Source organism: Chelonia mydas, chromosome 7, assembly GCF_015237465.2.
Source record: "Chelonia mydas isolate rCheMyd1 chromosome 7, rCheMyd1.pri.v2, whole genome shotgun sequence".
Lineage (NCBI taxonomy): Eukaryota > Metazoa > Chordata > Testudines > Cheloniidae > Chelonia > Chelonia mydas.
This window is the reverse complement of record NC_057853.1, coordinates 111,521,553-111,542,930: the sequence shown is the minus strand read 5'-3', so window position 1 is coordinate 111,542,930 and position 21,378 is coordinate 111,521,553. Positions and strand designations below refer to the sequence as shown.

At 40.3% G+C, this 21,378-nt stretch overlaps 1 protein-coding gene across 9 annotated transcripts in view; it reads left to right on the top strand.

Annotated features, from left to right (window-relative positions):
• Positions 1-4,695: 4,695 nt before the first annotated feature.
• The window catches only part of TDRD1 (tudor domain containing 1), a 61,688-nt gene continuing 45,005 nt past the window's right edge, over positions 4,696-21,378 (top strand). For 2 of the 9 annotated variants that reach the window (XM_043550942.1, XM_043550939.1), the window contains exons 1-11: positions 4,716-4,788; positions 6,642-6,713; positions 9,353-9,704; positions 11,149-11,219; positions 12,010-12,033; positions 14,608-14,755; positions 15,414-15,519; positions 16,957-17,020; positions 19,083-19,187; positions 19,586-19,768; positions 21,034-21,177. In XM_043550942.1, the coding sequence (XP_043406877.1) occupies positions 9,386-9,704; positions 11,149-11,219; positions 12,010-12,033; positions 14,608-14,755; positions 15,414-15,519; positions 16,957-17,020; positions 19,083-19,187; positions 19,586-19,768; positions 21,034-21,177 (1,164 nt within the window). In that variant the 5' untranslated portion in view covers positions 4,716-4,788; positions 6,642-6,713; positions 9,353-9,385. The other 7 variants (XM_043550947.1, XM_043550943.1, XM_043550940.1 and 4 more) reach the window with 6 other exon arrangements.

Below are 21,378 nucleotides of genomic sequence, written 5' to 3'. Positions count from 1 at the left end.
CTCTCAAAGCCACATTTCCAGGTGCAAAAGATACAACGCACAGAGGTATTATTGTGAGGGTATTCACAAGATAAATGGAAATTTAGTATACTGAACTCACTCCCCTAGATCCACACAAGTTGCAAGCACTACATTCTCACTTCTCCTTGGGATTCATAGAGCATGGTGGCAGTCCCAGCCATGATGAGTACAGCACACGGAGAGGGTGCAAGTTGGGACATTTGCAGATGGGACAGCTCACGGATATGAGTATATGAGGAGAGGGCAATTAAACTGAATACTGGCACCCTTTCCCACAGGTGGTAGTGATTTTAGCTGATATCTCACTCATGACGGTAACGGAGGCTGAATGGGAACATCTCCTGCATGCTTCCCGTTGCAGACTGGGGCCATATGTTGCTAGCTGCGTACTGCAATGGTGCCTGCTGAAGTAATTGCTGAGTAGCATGGGTAAATGTCCTACCGTGGTGGAAAAAATAAGGCAGCCCTCCGCAGAAACCTTCAGAAGAGGATTTCAGACTACCTTCAGGAAAGTTTTCTAAGATCGCTGTGGAGGATTCACAGGACATCCTGGTGCACATAAATACATTGTTTGGCAGGGCACGCTCTGCCTAATTGTACCGGGGAGTGAGAAACAGATAGCAATTCTACCTCTCTTGGTTATTTCACTACTTCTTCTAGAATGATTAATAAAGAGTAAATGAACAGATGTGTCCCTGCAATATCAAAGCAAACGGCATACTTACCAGAGGTTCCTTCCCCCTGCATCAGGCTTGCCCATGCTGAATTGTAAGCACTGGCTCAATTACTCTGGAGTCAAAAACAGGTCCTGGCTCACTGTGCCACTGGATCTCCCAGTCGCCTGTCCCCCATACTCCTCCTCCTCCTCTTCCTTGTCCAATACTTCCTCCTCACTGTTCACTGCAGAGACCAGTGATTCTGACTCCTCTGAAGTGTCCACATGGTGGTGGGGGGTCTCCACTGAGGATGGTGTGCAACGCTTTGTAAAAGTGGCAGGTCTGCAGCTCTGCACCAGAGTGACTGTTAGCCTCACTGGCCTTCTGGTACACCTTCTGTATCTCCTTGACTTTCACGCAGCAAAGCTGCAAGTCCCTCTTTTAGCCCTTCTTTCTCCTACATGCCCCAAGCAATCTGCTGTGATACCAACATTTCTATGGTTGGATCAGAGCTGTGCCAGTACAGCCTTTTTCCCCCACAGCTGCAGGAGATCCACCACCTACTGAATCCTGCAGGGAGGAGCATGTCTGCAGCATGGAGTCAGCATGCTCAGGTGGGCAGTCGTTAGGTAAGCTCTCCACGCCAAGGAAACAGGAAATGATATTCCAAAAATTCACTTTAGAGGGGAGGGGCGTATACCTGTGTACCTGGCTGCCAGGCAGCAGATTTCAAAATGGTGACCAGAGTGGTCATGGTGGGGCATTGTGGGACACCTCCTGGAGGCCACTGAAGTCAACATAAGTAATACAGTGTCTACAATGACATTGCGTCGACCTAACTACATCGACCTAAGTGGTACACCTCTCGTGGAGGTGGAGTTATTAAGTCAGCGTAGTAGGTGAGTTACACTGGTGGGAGCAACATTTTAGTGCAGATGCTTACCGAGTTAGGTTGATGTAAGCTGCCTTGTGTTGACGTAAGTCTGTAGACCGGACCTCTGAGGTGGTCTGTTTTGAACTCAACTCCCTCAGCAGCAGGAACTCAGGCAGGAGAAATTTATCTCTGACATTTCTAGTACGGGTGACCCCAAATAGTCTCAAAGCTGCAGTAAACAGTGCTCTGCATTGTATCCAGAAATTAACTCTAACCACACACTAATTTAGAGAGGAGTAGGTGTCAAATGTCAGGTGAACAATTGGTGGTTCTCTTCCAAGCTCTGCCACAAAATAAGATCCACTCATTCATGACATCAGAGAGAGACATTGCTCACAGTAGATTAGGCAAGTGTTCAGCATATGATTGTGTATACTGTCTGAGCTTCATTGGGCTCCTTGAGTTTGACTTCCACTTGCTGGGTCTTGAATATGCTCATGAGGTCTACTGTGCTCTTTGGGTTTGGCTCCTTCTTGATGGAGGGACAAAAATACATGGTGTTAACTTCCAAGCACCGACACACAACACCCCGACTTGTGGCATCACAATGAGAGTTCATTCACAGTAAATGATGCACATCTGTGATCCACCCTCTTCTTTCTTACATGAGAAACGAAACAATTAACAATGTGGAAAACCTCAGGAACATCCAGGCTTGTAGGGAAAATTTAGGTTGATATTTATGTTCTGCTGTTATAATTAGGGTTTAAATTTGACCTTATACAGTATGTACAGATTTTATTTGGAGCAGAGTGGGAATGCTACCTGTTTAAGCCTCATTAAAAATGAAGATTTATGAACCTGATTTTCAGCCCAATTCTCCCTTTTGTGCCCTCACTTTTGCAGATGCAAATAATTGTGGATGCAGTTGTGATGCCACAATCAATTGTATGTGTATCATTGTCATTTTGATGCCTAACTGCTGGGGTGAACATGCAACAGGAAGTTAGGCATCTTAATGCTATTAACTGTGCTATATAAAATGAAGACATATTTTTTGTCTTCTTAGACTATAAGCTTTATGGGGCAGGGACCATGCCTTGGTATGCGGTTGTACAGCATGTAGCACAACAGGGCCCTGATCTTGACTGGGGTCTCTGGACTCTTCTGCAAAATAAATAATAATAATAATAAATTAAAAAAACAAATAAGGTGCTGTTTGACCAAATTGCCCAGCACTTGTTTCAAGGACAGTATATCACTATTTGCGTTATGATAAATTAGAAGGTGCAATTAATTAATTTGCATACAGGACTTTGAAGATGCAGAGTGCAAACTGCAAACCGATTATCATGGGGCAAGTAAGCTGGTAAACTGGTCCAATGGCCTATTGAGATTTTGGCTGACTCTTGCAAGGCACTGAGATGTTGTGTTGATGGGTTGGTTGCTGTTGTAAGGACCTAGATAGATACAGTTGTTATGATTGCAGAGCGCATGTGGTAGTGCGAGAGAAAGACTGATTCAGCAAAATGCAGTGAGTTTATATAGTACAGTCTAGCGTAGTATGCAGTATTCACCATAGGATAGGATGCAGACTAAATATGGAAATGCAGTCTCAGGTATCGGTTAGGGTGCAAAGTGCAGAAATGGCTGCATTACAAAGGGCAGCAAAAGTGCAAAAGCCAGTACTTTTGCACTGCAGCAGGGACAATGATTGGAGGGTGCCATCTGCAGTGTTATTAACTGCATCTGAACCCATTATAAATCAAGCCTAAGATCAGCTGTAAAATAATCAGTTAGCTCCGATACCAGAGCCAGGCCTTGTGTGAACCCAGTCACCAATTCCACTGCACCATGCCACTCCAACTAGGAAAGTCACTAGACTCAGTCTGTGCATGCCTAGAGGTAAATTAAGATTTATTGGGACCCTGGGAACAACGAACATTTGGGCCCCTCACTTGCCATGGAGCCCTGCCCCCCTGCTCCTCCTCTTCCTCCAGAGGCCCTGGCCAGGCCAGAGTTGGCAGTAGTAAGAGCCGCCCAGGTTCCCAGGCCACTGCGGGGCGCCCTGGACACTCCACCTGCCCGGGGCAGCATGCCCTAGCGGGCGGAGCCAGGGGCTGCTCTCAGTGGACAATCGGATTTCTGTTTGAGCAGCCTATTTTGGTTGAATTTCAACTTGTTCCCAGGCAATTTAATCTAAACTGGAAAAGCCACTCTCAGATGTTGTCACTGCAAAAAAGTTTTGGCTTTACATAGATGTGGTGAATTCGAGATCGCTATGTCAGTGTAAAATCCTAGTCAAAACAAAGCACTGTCGTTTATACCTCAGTGCGGTTAGTTGAAGTCACCCCTATATCCAACTGAGGTTTAGCCCTACTAGCTACATTAAGGTCAGAACTACCTGTGCCTTCCCTCCACTCAACTTTATATCGCAGTAGTGATCCGGATATCAAAACACACCGTTTTTGCCGTGAACTGAAGTCAGAGCAGCCCCACTGGGGCTGGCACTGGTTTAACTAAATCAGTTTAAATTCACCCCTTCAGTTAAACCAGGGCAATTTTACCTGCAGACAGCCCCCATGAGTATTACACTGCCTTACATTTCATGCCATCAAAGAACAGCAATTTATTGACAAGGCAACACATGCAGAGAGTTAGGGCTACGGTGAGGCAAATATTCAAAAACAAACCAACGTGAGCTAGACCCATCGAGACCACAGATTCTTCCAGAGGCTGTCGCCGATGCTGAGCTAATCTCTCCATCCAAGGGCATCTCCTGTTGCCTTCGTCTCCCCTCGCCCCACTTTTATACCAGTGTCACTCCCCGGACTTGCAGCGGAGTTATGCTGGGGGCTGGAGCCCGAAGCCCCGCGGCCGGAGACGGGGCACGCGGCGGGAGCCCCGCGGCCGGATCCCGGGGGCCGGAGCACGCGGCCGAAGCCGGGGAGAAGGCAGCAGCGCTGATGGGGGTGAGCCCCGGGCCACAGCCCGCCGCCGCCGCGCGCTGGGGGCCTGCGCCTGGATCTCGGGCCCGGATCCCGAAGCTCCGCGGCCGGAGGCCCGTGGGGGGCGAGGCCTGGCGGGGGGCGAGGCTGGCGCCTGGGCGGGGCCCGGTCGGTGAGCGGCACGTGGTGGGCTGGGCGCACGCGGGAAGGGAGGGACCCGGCCGGGCTAACGGTCGCGGCGCTGCGTGGGCCCTGCCCTGTCCGCCGGCCCGGGGCGAGGAGAGACGCTGTGAGCGGGGGGGGCCGGGCCCTTGGCCCCTTTGGGGGCAGCACGGTGACCAGGGGTTCCCGTCGCTCTGGGGCGGCCTCCGCAGCGAGGGGCGCGCGGTAGGGCTGGGAGGGGTGTGTGGGCGCCGTCTCTGGTGCCCTCCCCGCCCTTGGGTCGGTGCTCCATGCCTCAGTTTCCCCTCAGGCTGCTGGGAAGTGGGGCTCTGGGGGAGGAAGTGGGCACAGCACCTCCTGGCTTCGAAGCCTAGCGCTTGTGAGCGGCACCCCACACCCTGTGAATCAGGGATATGGTTAGCCCCATTGTACAGTCGGGAAACTGAGGCCCCTGGGCGAGGCTGGGATTTCCAAGGGGCCTAAAGGAGTTAGGGATGCTTCTCCCACTGAATATTATTAGGAGGCGTGTACTTCTCTTAGGGCTTACTTGGAAGTTATTCTGGTGCAAGGAAGGGTGTGGATTTAAAGCTCTTTGGCTATTACTGAGTAAGGGCCTGTGTGGATTCCAGAATAAAAGTGCCTTTTGTCAATTACCTTAATCCAGGTAAATTGGGGAAGGGCAGTCTTATTCCAGAATAAGAGCCTCCATATGGGGCTCTGTGGCAAAATGCTTTATTCTGTGATTGGTCAGTTTTCCCCAGAGATGAAATTCTTAGGCCCTTCTGAAAATCCCAGTTTAGGTGACTTGCCTAAAGAGTTACAGTGAGCTAATTGCAAAGATGGTAATAGAACACAGAGCTGTCTCTCATTGGTATGCATTGCCCCAGAAGCCATCCTCTTCCCCTCAGTGCTATTGCCAAATATCAAGAACACTGTTTAGATTTTAGACTAGCATTGTGTCTGTTTCCTACAGATGGAAATGTTGTTTCTGGCTTTGCCACTTATTTCCTGTGTAAACTTGGTCAAGTTAGTTTTCCTGTTATTCCTTTCCCATCTATAAAATCACGATTTACTTTTATCTCTTGGTGGTGTGAGATTTCATTCTTTAGCATTTCAGGGCTGCCTGGGCTTCTGATGAAAGATGCTCTAGAACAGGGGTAATCAATTATATTTTTGTCAAGATCTAAATTTCTTGGTCAAGGTTTAGACTCTAGATAAAATAAGATTTTGCAGTCCATCCAAAAGCGTCTGGTGGTCTGGATTTGGCCTGCGGTCCACCTACTGACTACCCCTGCTCTAGAAGTACAAAGTTTTATGGTTAAAGTCAACTGAATGATTTCCTTGGGTGTGCCCTATTTAGGTAAAATTGAGGTATTGTAATGAAAAAGAAATAGCTTGTTTTGCAAAACTGAGTTTCTGGCATTAAAGAACTATTTTTGCTAAATAAATGTGTAATCTACTTAGTGCATGTTAAGCCAGGCAGTTTTATTTAGGGTGCTGGATATTAATGCTTAGCAGGAGGAGTATTTTGCTTATATCATTCTTGTTGCAGATGCATGAAGATGCAGAACCATTGGGCTAAGTAGGAGAAACAGCTTTTCAGGAATTGTAAATAATATGAAACTTGGTGTTCATTTTAATTTTATAACTAGATCAGATATTTGAATTGTGTATAATTTGGTGCAGTGAACTAAACAACTTGTTCAGTGCTGCTATATTTATTATTTACAACCTCACCTTGATATGTTAATTTAGTGATACACTATGTAGTGCATAGAAGCAGGGGTATATAATTATCTAATACTTAATTTTCTTACATGCCAAGTTTCTTAATCTAAGATGCAGTACTTAATCCTCATTAAGTCCTTGGCAGGGTAGAAGTCTTAAAATACATGTTTAATTTAAAATCAAAGAAGTGTCTGAGTAACTTTCAAAGTGAAAAACACACTGACATACCTGTGGCTATTTATTGCTCTTCAGAACTTTCCAGAACAGTTCACTTTTGATCTGAGTCCAAATATGGAGAACTTTCTCTCCAAGGATTTCTAACAGGTACTTTACAAAGCGCTAGCTCTAGCAATAACTACAACTTTCCTGCCATAACATAATACAGTAATTTATTTAAAAAATAAGGTCCTTGAAATTTGTAGATTTTTCTGCATCTATGGAAACTTTGTCACTGGCTGTGATCCTTTTTGATGATAATATTCAACTGCCACACTAAGGGGCTGGGTTTGTGAGGTGATGAGAGAATTTTTATTCTTACGTTTCATCTTGAGTTAATTAGCTGTTTCTCAGAGTACTTCAACTCAGCTTTGCATAATTGCAACACTTTTTGAAACTTAAGTTGGAGGCTGTATTAAGAGGGACAAGAATGAATAATCTTGCATGTATTTATCAATGTTCTGGAGCCTCCGTTGGGGCTTTTGACAAGTTCTTCGTCTCATTACACTGTATACTTGAGGAATAAAATTGTGCTGGCTTAGTAGGATTCCATTGAGCTCAGTTTGCCGCTCACTTTGGGTAATAGGTTTAGTTTTACTTCTGTACAAGAAGGGTGAGCTAAAATAGTACAAACAGCTTGCTTCTTACAGAGATAAGGAGTTTTAAGTAGCTGCTGCCCAGAAACTACTCCTTATTTGAAGACCTAATTACAGTATGCATTGTAGCATGTGTTGGTAGGTGGTTGTAGATATCTTGAGATACATGGCTTTCTTGCAAATTTATTTCAAACTAGCAAATTCTTTTAACATATACGATAATGCAGTACTGCATTGTACTTTAACTTCTGGAACCCAAGGCCAGGTGTATATTACAAAGTTTGGTCAATATGAGTTCTGTTGGCAAAAAGCTGCCACAGTTAGGTATGCACACACACAAGTGATGTAAAAAGAAAAGGAGTACTTGTGGCACCTTACAGACTAACAAATTTATTTGAGCATAAGCTTTCGTGAGCTACAGCTCACTTCATCGGATGCATGCAGAAATAAGACTGCCATCTTCAGAAATCTTCAGGAGAGGATTGCAGAGTACGTCCATGGAACTTTTATTGAGATCTCTCAGGAGGATTCAGGGGACATCCCTGTACATAAACATTTCCACATCTCTTCTCTCTCCCCTCCCCACCCCTCCCACCAATGTTGGACTGCTACCTCTTCTAGTACAAGTAAAACAATGAAAAGTAGATACCTTTGTCCTGCGAAGTTGGTGTCTGGCACCATCTGTACATTTAAACATTGTAATGGAAAAAGCATTCACATATTTACCCAAGGTTCCTTCCTGTGCATCAGGCTCATCCATGCTCAGCTGGTGGTATTGGCTAGACTGTAGTGTAGTCTCAAACACGTCTTGACTCGGGGCATAGCTGGATGCCTCCAATGCCGCATTGCAGATCCGCCATCCTCCTCCTGCTTGCTGTTAACGGCAGGTGTGTCTGTTGGCTCCTCAGAGGTATTAGCGGTGCTAAGGGGGTCTCCACCGAGTATGGCAAGCAGCTAGTTGTAAAAGTAGGTTTGCGCCTAGGCACCAGATTGACTGTTGGCCTTCTTGGCCTTATGGGATGCCTGCCACGGTTCCTTCATTTTCATGTGGGACTGCTGCTGATCCCTGTTGTTTCTCTTTGCCTGCCTCCCCTATCCAGTTTTTCATAGATGTAGAAATGTAGTCAGTTGCTTTGTAGCTATGCACAGCCTCTTTTCCTCACAGGCCATAATACCTCCAGGCAGGAGTGTCTAGAAAGTATAACTTTCTAGGCATGACTAGTTGGACAGTTGCACACAACAAAGGAGAGCTGCTGGCTGGGCAGTTGGGAAAGGGCATTTCAGAAATAAACACTTAAGGGGGTGGGTTCTGGTCTTTATGACCCCTGGGCAATGGAGTTCACAGTTGTGACCAGAGCTGTCAGGCATTGTGGGACAGCTGCTGGAGGACTGTTAAGGTCGACATAGGTCATGCAGTGTCTACACTTGTTCTGTGTCAATCTCAGTATGTTGGTCATGGCTCAATGCTATTCGAGGAGGTGGGGTTACTGCGTCACTGTAACAGGGCGCTTATGTCGGCCAGAGATAAATTTGAGTGCAGACACGTGCACTGTTAGGGTCATATAAGGTGACTAACATCAGCCTAACTTTCCATTGGAGACCAGTCCCAAATGCCAAAAAAATCATTGAAAAGCAGAGCCTGCTACAGTATACTCCCAAGATAATCCTTGCCAAATTGAAATTGGATTTTCTTCCTAATATTTCAACTTGTAATACTTCAGAACACTTGCTTTCAGTTGCTTATCTCTAGCCCTTTAAGAACAGGGGAGTATAACAGTTAAGTGTTACGGCTCCAATTTTTTCTCAGAATTATGCTGTTAGTATTAGCTTAACATAGACATGGGTTTACTAAAAATATGGACAGCTCAATGAGAGACAGATTTATTTCCGTCTACCATCACTACCGCTTTGAGAGTTTTTTACTAACGAATGAATCCTCCATCTGGAATGATAAAAATGGTTGAAATTTTAAGGAAGAAACTTAATACACCTTTCTTTTAGGATAATCATTTATACTTTATTTTCTTCATTAGTTTAATAAGCATTGTTAAAACTTTCCTTAAAATTAAGCTATATTTAAGTATTTTAAAAGTCAGAGTTGAATGCTATATCCAGTTTAACACATGTTTTAACTACTTTTTTCCCCTCTAGGTTTTTGTAATTACAAAATAGTAACTTTGTAGGATGTCAGGGAAAGATTTGGGTGTGGATGTTTACAAGATGAACCGACGATATCATATAAAGAGCAAGGAAACCAAAGCCCCAAATGAATCCTTAAGAAGCCCTCGCACCTATCCCAACTTCTGGGTGAAAAGCCCTGATCTTGGAGGTAGAACTTCTGGATTAACCAACAAAAACTTCTTATTTTGTGAGCAAACTAAACAGTTCTTTACTAGTCGTGAGAATGGTTCAGGAGATGCTAGCTCTCATTGCAAGAGTGGAGTGGCGAATGACTTGAACAAGGAAGAGTTTGGATCAAAGATGAGCCAGGGAACACTAACAGGTGAGATAAAACACCTTTTAAATAGGGTAAGTTTCTGTAGCTATGTGAAGACTTACCTTTTGTAGCACTATACAACATGCCCAGACATGTAGTTTGCAGAAGGGAGGGAAAAGGCTAATTTAATAAACTTCCTCACTAATCTGAAATTCCAGTTTGATAAAGGTAATCAATCTGAATACAGTTTGAGTACCTGGTAATGGGATAACATTCATTTGCCATATGCATGTGTATATGTAAAAATTACGCACAACAATTGTAAATGTATCTGACTAAGGAATAAAACTCATTAAAGGGAGACTATCAAATTGTAATCCAGTGATTTAAAAAAAGTTAATAATTTCAGGGGCTGCTTAAGTCTTGATACCTGGAGTTTTCCCTTGCTTGTGTAAGTCTTTCACACAACAACAAGGATACAATACCCTTGGGAGAATTCTGCACCACTGCGCAATTCAGAATTTGCACAGAATGTTCTGTGCAGAATTTTATTTTTCCCCTGCAAAATTGGCGCTGCAGAGCTGCTGGGAGCTTCTGGACCTGGCAGAGCAGTGAGGATGCAGGCAGAATCATTTGGGTGCTGATAGTCTTCCAGTGCTCTTACTTCAGCGCCTCTCTCTCCTCCCCGGCCTCTCCCCAGGACAAACAGTTTCTCCCACAATTAAAAGTCCTAGGAAAGAATTCTTGAGTGTCTCAACACAAAGAATCATGGGCTATGCCCCTCCTAGGCACACAGGTGAGTGCAGAAATAGTGTGAAACACTAATCCAGGTATGGCTTTGCTGTGGGGACACTCACGTCCAGGCTAGGCGCCAGTCACCAGGTTAACTGTGCAGTAAAGACATACCCTTGAATTACAGAGCACTTTGTGCATTTGAGAAAATTAGAAACAATTATTTTAGCTAATATTTCTGTTCCTGTAATATTGGGTGGTCTAATGATAGGCAATTCAGAATGTTTAGTTGTTTTCAGAGTAGCAGCTGTGTTAGTCTGTATCCACAAAAAGAAAAGGAGTACTTGTGGCACCTTAGAGACTAACAGATTTATTTGAGCTTTCTTTAAATCTTGTGTTTGGGGTCATACTCTTTTTTAAAGTCATTTAAGTGGTGCAATTTGTAAGGGTGCATGATTTTAATTACTCATCCAATGTCTTGTATCAAGTGATAGACTGATCTACTTTTTATTATGTGAGGATACTTTAGTTTCAGTGATGTATTTGGTAAGAATGATTTGTGTCAAAAGTTAATGTTAGTCAGTTATAAAACAAAAAGCTGTGGCACTTGTGTTTTCGTATTCCTTGCTCTTAATTAGTAGAAATGGAAGATCTTCAGTTTTCTTAGCTTCAGATAATATTTTGTCTGTTTACAAAAAGCATAAGACAATCTGTTAATACTACTCCTGTCTTGGTTTTATGAAATCAGACCATTTTATAAACACTTCTTTGTTTTTAGGAAACTCAGTGGAAAGCATAAGTGGTAGAAGTAGTTTGCTGTTAACACCTTCAACTAAGGAGGAAAATGCTGTAAGTTGGGGTTTTGTGCCAAATTGTTAGCTTGTATAGTGCTAACAAATGATCAGCTATATTTTATGCCTTGCTAGAATATTTGCATTTGTGTTTATTTTTGCTCCATTTTTTCCTGTTGGCATCACATTTCAGTTTACAATTAACCGTCTGTTGTTTGCAGATGCAGTATTCTTGCTTACAAGTGACCTTATTTGTGTACTTTTTAAAATATAAAGTTAGACTGCACGTTTAACTTATTTTTAAACATAAATGCCCAGTAGCTAAGCAAAATTTCCATTGTTATTTACAGGTAGTCTATAAGCTGCCGAGTAAATATCAGAAAAAATATTAAGTGTTTTAATGAGAAGTTACCTATGGCTCAAATTTAGAAATGGCATTGGAACAGTGATTTACTAACAATATCAGATACAATGCACTGGTCAAAATTAAAGACATAAGTTGAGAGATGCACTTAATCTCCCTCCCCATCCATATTTACCTTATAATGTAGCTTCTCCAATATTCCTCTGAAAATCACTGACTTGACAAAGATGAACGTTTAAAAGACGCTTGTTTTGTTGGAGGCCATCTGTTCTCCGCTAGGCCAATAAATTGACTTCTTCACTGGCTAGTGGTCCAGAAAGATCCTGGATCAAATACACTCTTACAGACTCAAGGATTATAAGACTTATGTGAGTCCTAAAGTGATGTTCATACTCTCGAAGAGGTCACAAATGCTAATTTTTTGAGGTGCATGAAATGTAGGGAAACTGAATGACCCAGGTCCTCTATCCTGTTTTACCTATAGGTTGCTGGTCCAAACCTAATCCAGGTGAGCAAAAATTAACATTTGGCCTTTCAGACAGATGAATATATTGTATTCACATGAAATAAAATGTCGAAAGTTTCGGGGAAAAAAACCTGACAAATGTTAGAGAAGTTTGTGATTTACCTACTTTTAAATGTACATATCTGTTGTAAATTCTTTCTTTCTGGGCTAGTTATGTTATATTTCTCGCTTCTATTCAGCATTTTTCAAAATCATGCTCTGTAGGTTTCATAATTCTTTTCTCTGGCTGTTGTCTTGCTCTGCTTTTTGTTGGTCTTTCTTCTTCTCCCGGTATATTTTTTTCTCTCTCCATAGTCACTGGCACAAACAGCATTCTCTAACTTATTGACAAATACCAGTTTGCTAATAGCATTTTCTCAATCAGATTTTTAAAATGTCTTTATTTGATTCTTTACTGATCTGAGTGTTCACACTAGGGTTTACACTGATTTAAGTTAAACTGCCACGAACCTGATTTAGTTACATTGGTGAAAAAACTGTATGTAGGCCAGCCTTCAAGCTACTGTGAGGTAAGGTCTTTAATTTTAAATGTCTAAAATCTGTTTGAGGCCCCCACATATGAGACCTGAAACTGACATTTTTTATAACTAATGCTGTGTATCTTTTTACCAAAGAGATACTGAATAGCATATGAAGGCTGTGTATACAATAGCACTTTTCTTGATAAAACTTTTGTTGGTCGGGGTGCGGAAGAAGCACATTCCTGACTGACATAAGTTTCACCAACAGAAGTACCAGTGTGGACAGCTCTATGTTGGCAGGAGATGCTCTCCTGCCGGCATAGCTACCGCCGCTCGTTGGGGATGGTTTAATTATGCCGATGGGAGAGAGCTCTCCCGTTGGCATAGAGCGGCTACACGGGAGAACTTACAGTGGCGCAGCTGCAGTTGTGCCGCTGTAAGGTCTGTAGTGTAGACATAGCCAAAATCGCCTACTCTTTACTCTGTTGCAGTACTGATAGTAGCTGGCAAAGATGGAGTTTCAGAACTTCTTTGCTTTTGCATGACGCTTATTGTTACTTTACTTATATTTTGTTTTTATATTATATTATATTTATTATATTATATATATATTTATATTATATTTTGTAATTATATTTTTGTTATATTATCAGAGTGGTAACCGTGTTAGTCTGTATCCACAAAAACAACAAGGAGTCCAGTGGCACCTTAAAGACTAACAAATTTATTTGGGCATAAGTTTTCGTGGGTAAATACACACTTTTACCAATGAAAGCTTATGCCCAAATAAATTTGTTAGTCTTTAAGGTGCCACCGAACTCCTCGATGTTTTTGTTTGAATTGTTATCTAATTAGGTGTAAGAATCAAATGTAAGATAATTTGCTGATGCATTATTTATTAAATGGTCTAATTACAGAATCGTAAATAAAACTAGTAGCTGAAAGCCATGCTGTTGCATAGGCATAATTTTTGTTTTTGGGCAGGGGGGAGCCAAAAATGATTGAGAACTTAAAAATTGGACAGTAACAGACTGTGAATCCCAGTGATATTCTAAATAGAGCTTTCAAACATACTTGCAGCTGTTTCTATCACTGCAAACTGACTCAACAGGCATTCTTTGCTTCAGAGTGATGTTTGGAGTTTGTCTCTGGGGCGGGGTTGTGGTAGGAGTTTTGTGTTTTGTGTGCATGGAGAATGAAGAATGTTTGCTGCAGTTAGGGCCTGTGTGTGTTTGGGATTATTGTGTACATTGTTTGTGTAGACTTGTGTCTGGGGATTGTTGATTTGTGCAAGTGGCAGTTAGGCCAAGTAATATACCATCTGTGTAGTCTCTCTCATACAACCAGTAAAATTGTTGCATGAAAATTAGCTGTAGAATAAGGGTGGTGATTAGTTATCTCTGATATCACAATAGTGTAGGACTCTTGGCATGGCATAGATACCCCCCTTGTTGTAAGTGTATATCTCATAGGGTCAAAATAGCTGAATCTTATTATATAGGTAATCCAAAATATTGCTGCAATTGGGTTACAGCATAACAGATGTGTTGGCATAATTATTTAAGTTTAAATAAACAGATAAATTATTTCACTGTAAGAATAAAACTGTTTACATTTTAAGGGTTGGGATTTCTTACTGGATTAAAGCATTTAGGAGCTACACAAATTTGTACTATGAAAAGAATTATTCAGTCTCTCTGTAGATCCTGGCATTCTTCTCTTGTTAATCAAAAGGTACCCCTAAATGACTGTGATCCACAGTTTGTTAGTTAAGTGAAACCGCTCTATATTAGTTTTTAAAAATTAAGAATATGCTTTAAATGTCTCAAGTTTCATTGCTATTTTAAAGTGTGATCAGAACCTTAATTAAATAAAACTTAAAAAATTAAATAATACTATAAACTTGATTTGGTAGCTTTAGCTGCAGTTATTTGTAAAGAAAATAGCATGTGCTTTGGGATTTTGTGAACTTGTAACTTTTCTATACTAGGGTAAGCAGTTCTAGAATTGTAGGTATTCTGTATTGGAATATTACTGCTTTAGAGCTTTGAGTTCCTGTTACAAAATATTATTTGAGATTTGTCTTCTCTTACAGAGCTCCAATTCTGACTTGCTTCACACAAAGCAGAAGAAGATACAGAATTTCCCTGAGAATATTTTATCTATAAGCTACGATTCAAAACTATTTAATTCGTTAACGCCGTCCCCTCGGATGACTACTTGCCATCATTGCGGTCTGTATGGTAAGCCTTAATTACTATCCCTTAGGCCTGCACACACAGTACTCAAGTTGGACGAGGCTTTCAAGTAAATATGTGCAAAAGGCTCTTATAAAAATGTAGATATTAAGCCCTCTCCCCCAGACTTTCACTTTTTGAAAGAAATTGATATTTTACATTGGCATAGTAATTCTGCAAAACATAAATAGCAAAGATTAAAAAGCATCGGACAAAACTATTAATCAGTCCAATCAATCAGTCAATCCATGCTTTGAGAAATCCATGGTGACACCACACAGATGAAAAAGCAAATACTTCAGTGAAAAATTAATGAAGTACAGACTTCAAAAACAAAAAGATAATGGTATATTAAATTAATAATAAATATGTATTCTATAACTTCTCAGCTCTTTTTGAGAGAGATAAGATGGATGAGATCTTTTGTTGGACCAACTTGCGTGGATGAAAGGGACAGGCTTTCGAGCCTTGAAAGCTTGTCCCTTTCACCAACACAAGTTGGTCCAATAAAAGATATTACCTCACCTATCTTGTCCCTCTCGTATCCTGGGTCCAACACAGATACAGTACTGCAAACAACTTTTTTTGTTCAGCCATGATTGTGCCTCTTCCCTTCTTTAGGTTAGGCACAGTACTGACTTTTTTTTTTAATTTTTAATTTTAGGAGACCTGAGATGTTCTCAATGTAAACAGACATATTATTGTTCTACAGACTGCCAGAAGAAAGATTGGTCTGCACATGGTATTGTATGCAAGCCAATTAAACAAAAGTAAGTTTAGGATGTTAAAGCAAAATCTTGTAACTCAGAGAATCTTAAAAATAGGCAAATGAGAATTACTTTTGATTTAATTCTAATTTTTTTACTATAATTCAAATACCTTTAAATGATCTATGTTGCTTGGTCTTATACTGAAAGATATTCCACTACATTGTAAATCTGATGATCATAAGAAAATGAGGCAGGAGAGGGCTGGAAATTAGGGGGGAAAAAAAAAAAAGGCTCAGAAAGGTGTCTGAAAATGACCACATAGAGCTTTATACTGTGTCTGAATGGCTAAATATAAAATTTGCTGAGTTTACAAGTGAAAACATGTCTCTTGTTAAGTTACAGCACTGCAAACGAATTTGGGGTGGGAAAAGTCAAGCTGAATTTTTTTTTCTGCCTCCTTACCTGACTAGTAATATAGATTTTTTGCAGCCAGAGCCTGTCTGTGTCACTGTGGTACTACCTCTATTTGCAGCTGCTGCATAGTGGTAAAAGAAGTTCAAATCTATTACATGCTTATGTTATGCTACTCTTCCATGTGTACAATAACTGTGCTTGTATGGAATGAAATCCTGCCCTATTGAAGTCAATGGGCGTTTTGCCATTGACTTCAGGCACAGAATTTCAGGGACAGAATTTCATCCAAGAATGATGTTTGCTCTCTAGTGAGAGAGGAGGTGGTCCATGGATACAAACATTTGCCCTTTACCTTGGGATTCAGTCAAGGTAAAGAACAAACATTTGTACCCTGGAACAGACCTTTGGGGAGCACCCACACAAACCTTTACAAACATGTTAATTGCCAATTAACTTGAGGTCAAGTCTAAACTCTCATTTAGTGTTTGAGGTTTTTGTCACAACCATAACTAGAGACTTAAAGAAGAAAGAGAGCTGAGATTCTGGAGAAGAAAAGTTTCATAGAGGAGTTGGTACACCATACTGCTGTTTTTCAGCGTAGTCTGAGAACTTGTTGGCCCAGACTGTTTGTTTTAAGTTTATATCCTTTCTGTAATAATTAGCCGTGAAGTTGCATTAATTTTCATGTCAAGAAAGTAAAATTAAAATAAAATCTTCATGATCAGAATTTTTTAAAAAATGTATCACTACAAAAAGTGAGACATACCTCAGCATGCATATATATTAAATGTACAATTAATAACCTCCCACATCTGACTTCAGATGCAAGAACTGTTCTTGCTAGTTACCAGCTGTGAAGTATGGTTTAAAAAAAATAAAATAAGCTGGCCTTTACCTTACTTTATTATGCAGTCTTCATTGTGGATCTAGGATGCAGGTTGACACTCATACGTTTACAACACTTAAGTCATTTTGCTTTGGGTCTATAAGTACCTGTTACTAAAATGGCTTGATTCTTTATTTGCTGGTTCTTGAATACTGTTGTGACTTTGTTTAATAGTTTAATCAACTGCTTTATTTCAGTTTAAAGAAAAGTGAAGATAATGCCAAGTTGCCTGGTGAAATTAAGAATAAAATTGATTTTAAGGTACAGAATGTTAACTTTTATTTTAATTGGCTCTGCTTTTTGGAGAAGCTCACTGCAGGTTGGATATAATAAGGATGAATTTAAGTTTAATGTGTTATGGTAAACGTCGTAATGTTTTAAACATCATAATGCTCAACTCACTATAGTGAAGAGAATAGGAAGTTAAGAAATTTTGATCGCTTCAAAATACACTGTTGCTTCAAATCAAACAAGCTAGTCTAAGCAACATTCCAAAATGGTTGTTTAAAACTGAAGTTTCTGAGAAAAGTAGAGTTCAGTTATTGCTGGATCTTTCTTACCTGTGTCAGGAGAGAGTATGGTAGATGACATCGGTAGTGGAGGTTCTGATTTGAAGGGGAGACAGAAATATAAAATGTCTAAATCAGAAACATTACTTACATGCTTTACATTTCCTAACACATTGTATATTGTTACCTTTTTCAGCCCACGCGGTTAGCAGTTATTCGGGAACTTGTGGGTTGTTTCTGCTAGGAAGAGAAATTGATGAGATGGGTATTTCTTTGATGCAATACTGTTGATTTAGAATGTGCACATCATCATGTTTCTCAGAGTAAAAACATAGGAGGCAATTTTCTTTGCTTGTAGTTTCAGGATTCTTTCCAGCTAGCAGACTCGTCAAAAAGCCCTCTCTTAGCGTTCTCTTCTGCTGCTTCTGCCCACAGACTCATGTTACTCCAGCAGACAATACCCAGGCCTTTGTGTTCGTATTCCATCTCCACTGAAACCTTTCCACCCACGTATTTCAGATTTCAACTGGCCTTGCATATTGTCTGTGTTTTGGGCAGTTGCTCCTATTATTTCAGCTATCTTACTCCAAAAAAGTAGCTTAATTGTTTCTTAATGAAGGGCACTATCATGGCCATCAGCTTCAACAAGGTTTCACCCAACTTCCATCATAACTTTTTCCTTTTTGGAAGGTAAATGGAGGGAAACTTGTCTGCACAAACTATTGGGTATAAATATATCTGAGCTTCCCGGTAAGATTAGCTTTCCGTTAATTTTTCTACTTTAAATCCTTATTCAAGGTTATAGGTCTGATTTCTTTCTTTGCCTTGATGGTAGTTTATATATAGCCATATAAAATAGTCCAGACCTCCAGTGCTTATATTGCAGTATAACTCTGATTCGAAACAGCAAATGCTAATTGACAATAAAGGTCAATTAAATAAAGGTGCCTTGCAAAAGAGGATATATTGATAATGAATTGAATACATTCTTATTTCGTGGTTTTTAATAAATGTATAAAGAACAGAGTTCCATTCGTGTTTAGCTTCAGCTCAGTTTTAAATCTCAGGTTGTGCAAGACTACATGCACTACCAACTAATACAGTGAAGGAAATTTAATACATTTTATTCTTGCATTGAAAAATGCATCTTACAATATAGGATGTCACAGAAAAGCTTTAGTAGATATGGATCCCAGTATAGAGGTAGGCTGATAAGCCATTATTGGGATCCCTTTGTTCGTGTACAGAAGAGAGAGTATTTTATGATATAATAGTAAGGTACAAATTTAAATATGGTGCCATTTTGTTATGGTCTGCAAATTAGGTATATACTGAAATCAGTGGGAGTTAAGTGCGTTTAATTTAATTTAGATTTAGTGCGTTTAATTTCATTTAGATTTACAGGTCATGTTAAACTTTTTAGCAGAGCAGTCCTACATTTTTTTTTAAAATTGGTAAATTATCCAATACCAAAGGCAATTGCGGCTCTTTTAGACTTCAAAACTTTATGCTTGTACCTTGTGCTTTCAAACTCCTCTCTATAGAACAGTGCTCACTTTTGTCAGAAGAGTTGCTATTCTGAGCAAATGGTGAAGAGTTGAAGGAAGGTAGTGTCTTTGTGCTCCATTTCGGGCATAAAATTTTCAAAAGCACCTAAGTTGACTTTCTCTGAGACTTAAATTCTTCAGTACCTAAGTCACTTTTGGTTACTTTTGAAAATTTAATTAAGCATAAATGTTTTAAAGAGCTACCCTGAAGCAGGTAATATGTAGACAATTCCAAGTTAGAAGTCACCTATATTTGTTTCTAAATAGGGCAGTTTACCTCCTGTTGATGCACACAAGATAGATGACGACATCAAGAAAATAATGCTTTCTGATCTGCAAAACCTAGGGCTCAAAAAAGCTATGGAAATACAGGTACTTTCTCCTTGCCACCCACTGCATGATTACATTTATTTTTGGAAAATATTGATACATTTCACTGTCAGCATCTTCTGTGTTCATATCTATTTCTTGGACAGGTCACTTCACCTCTGTGTGTCTGTTTCCTCACACGTAAAATGTGGATAGCAATCCTGGCCCATCCTTTTCAGAGTTGTTCCATCTACAGATGGAAGTGCTATAAAAGGGATGGGGGTGGTAGTACAGAACTGGACATTCCTAGCATCAGTAGTGTACATCTACCAGTTCTAACTGATACAGAATATTTATAGTATATAGACACTCTTCATGTGTCCATTAAATAGTAAACACGGTAAGTTATTGATGACAAGTATTAATGTTAGATACTTCAGTAGTATGGCTTTTCTTTTTAGGGTACAGTCACAGAATTCAGGAACCCAAGTGAATTTTATATACAGGTCTATTCTCCAGAAGTTTTAGAACATATCAGCAAACTTACTGTGAAACTAAAAGATTGTTATGCAAATATTGTTAACCAAGAGGAATATATTCCTATCAAAGGGGAAGTTTGTGTTGCAAAATATTCTCTGGATCAGGTAACTTTTTTTTTTTTATTTGGGGCCTGATAAACATTTTTAAAAGAATGTGGGACTGTAAATATCTAAACGTCCTAAATACCTTTTAAATTGTGTGTGTTTACTTAGTTTTATGTATTCTGTTTTGTGTTGCATGTAACTCCCATTGTTATCAGCATTTGCACTGAGTGATGAATCTGTTGTAGCATTTGGAAACCAGGTGTAGTTTATACTCTTGCACATTCTGAAATCCAACCTTGTAGAAATTCTTGTCTTTTGAGATAGTTTACGTTGTCCTAGAGCAGCTCATTTTCATGTAATATTTTCTTTAAGTTCTTTATTAAGTTAATTTTCTTTTTAAACAGACCCTAAGCAAGTCAAAATACTTACCATGATGGGCTATCTTGCTATTGGTACAATGGGACAACCTGCAAATAAGAGTTATACCTCAATTTTTTTAACCTTTAGTGCAGGTCATTTGACCCTCCCCATTTACTTCTGATTCTTACCTGGTGTGTGGCCTGACGTTCCTGACAGCAGTTTTTTTGTTAGCCCTGGTCTACGCTTGTGGAGGGTTGACCTAAGGTATGGAACTTCAGCTACGCGAATAGCGAATAGCGTAGCTGAAGTGGGCGTATCTTAGGTCGACTTATCTGGCCGTGAGGACGGTGGCGAGTCGACTGCTGCCACTCCCCCGTCGACTCCGCTTCAGACTCTCGCAAGCTGGAGTTCCGGAGTAGATGGGGAGCGCTTTCGGGGATCAATTTATCGCGTCTAGATGAGACACGATAAATCGGTCCCCGATAGATTGATCGCTACCCGCCGATCTGGTGGGTAGTGAAGATCTGCCCTTAGTAAAACAACTTATTTCCCCCCTTGTCATCTTCTATACTTTCTTCTTTCCCCCTCCTCCTTTCCCTCAATGCTACCAGACTCTTAAGCTGTTAGAAGCATTGTAATGATATGTGGTGTCTGTCTTGGGGGGCGGAGGGAGGAGGTGGAAATTTCTTTGGAGCAGACTTGCTTGAATCCTGAATGTTTTGTGCTTTGAAATGAACCATGTCTTGGTGACAGTACTAATTCTTTTTCAGATGACTTTTGCCCAAAACTATTGCTGTACAATGAGTCTTTGGTTCAGTTGAGTTGCTTCAGAACGGATCAATATTTTTTACTTTGTTGCCAACTTGATGGAGTAAAAGTAATTCCTGAAATTATTCCTTTTGTGGAGAATATAATGTGTGTGTAGTTGTGTTTTTACATCCAGAATATCATTTGTTCACGTGTAGACCTGGAACAGAGTACTGGTAAAAAAGGTGGATATCTTGCAGAAGAAAGCACAAGTGTTATATATCGATTATGGCAATGGAGAAGATGCTCCACTAGATTGGATTAAACCACTCCACAAAGACATCGAACTGTTTCCTCCCTGTGTGAGTATTTCTTTTTAACTTCTAATAGCTAGTTGGGTAAGCAAATGTTGTATTTAAATGAACAGTTGTCAGTTAAATCAATGTTTCTAGTGGCATGCTATAATTGCAGTTACCACAACATTTTGTTAAAAGATAATATTGCAAGCGTAGTTTGGTATCATTCCTTTTATAATGATTAGGGGTATGATGTTGTCATGATAA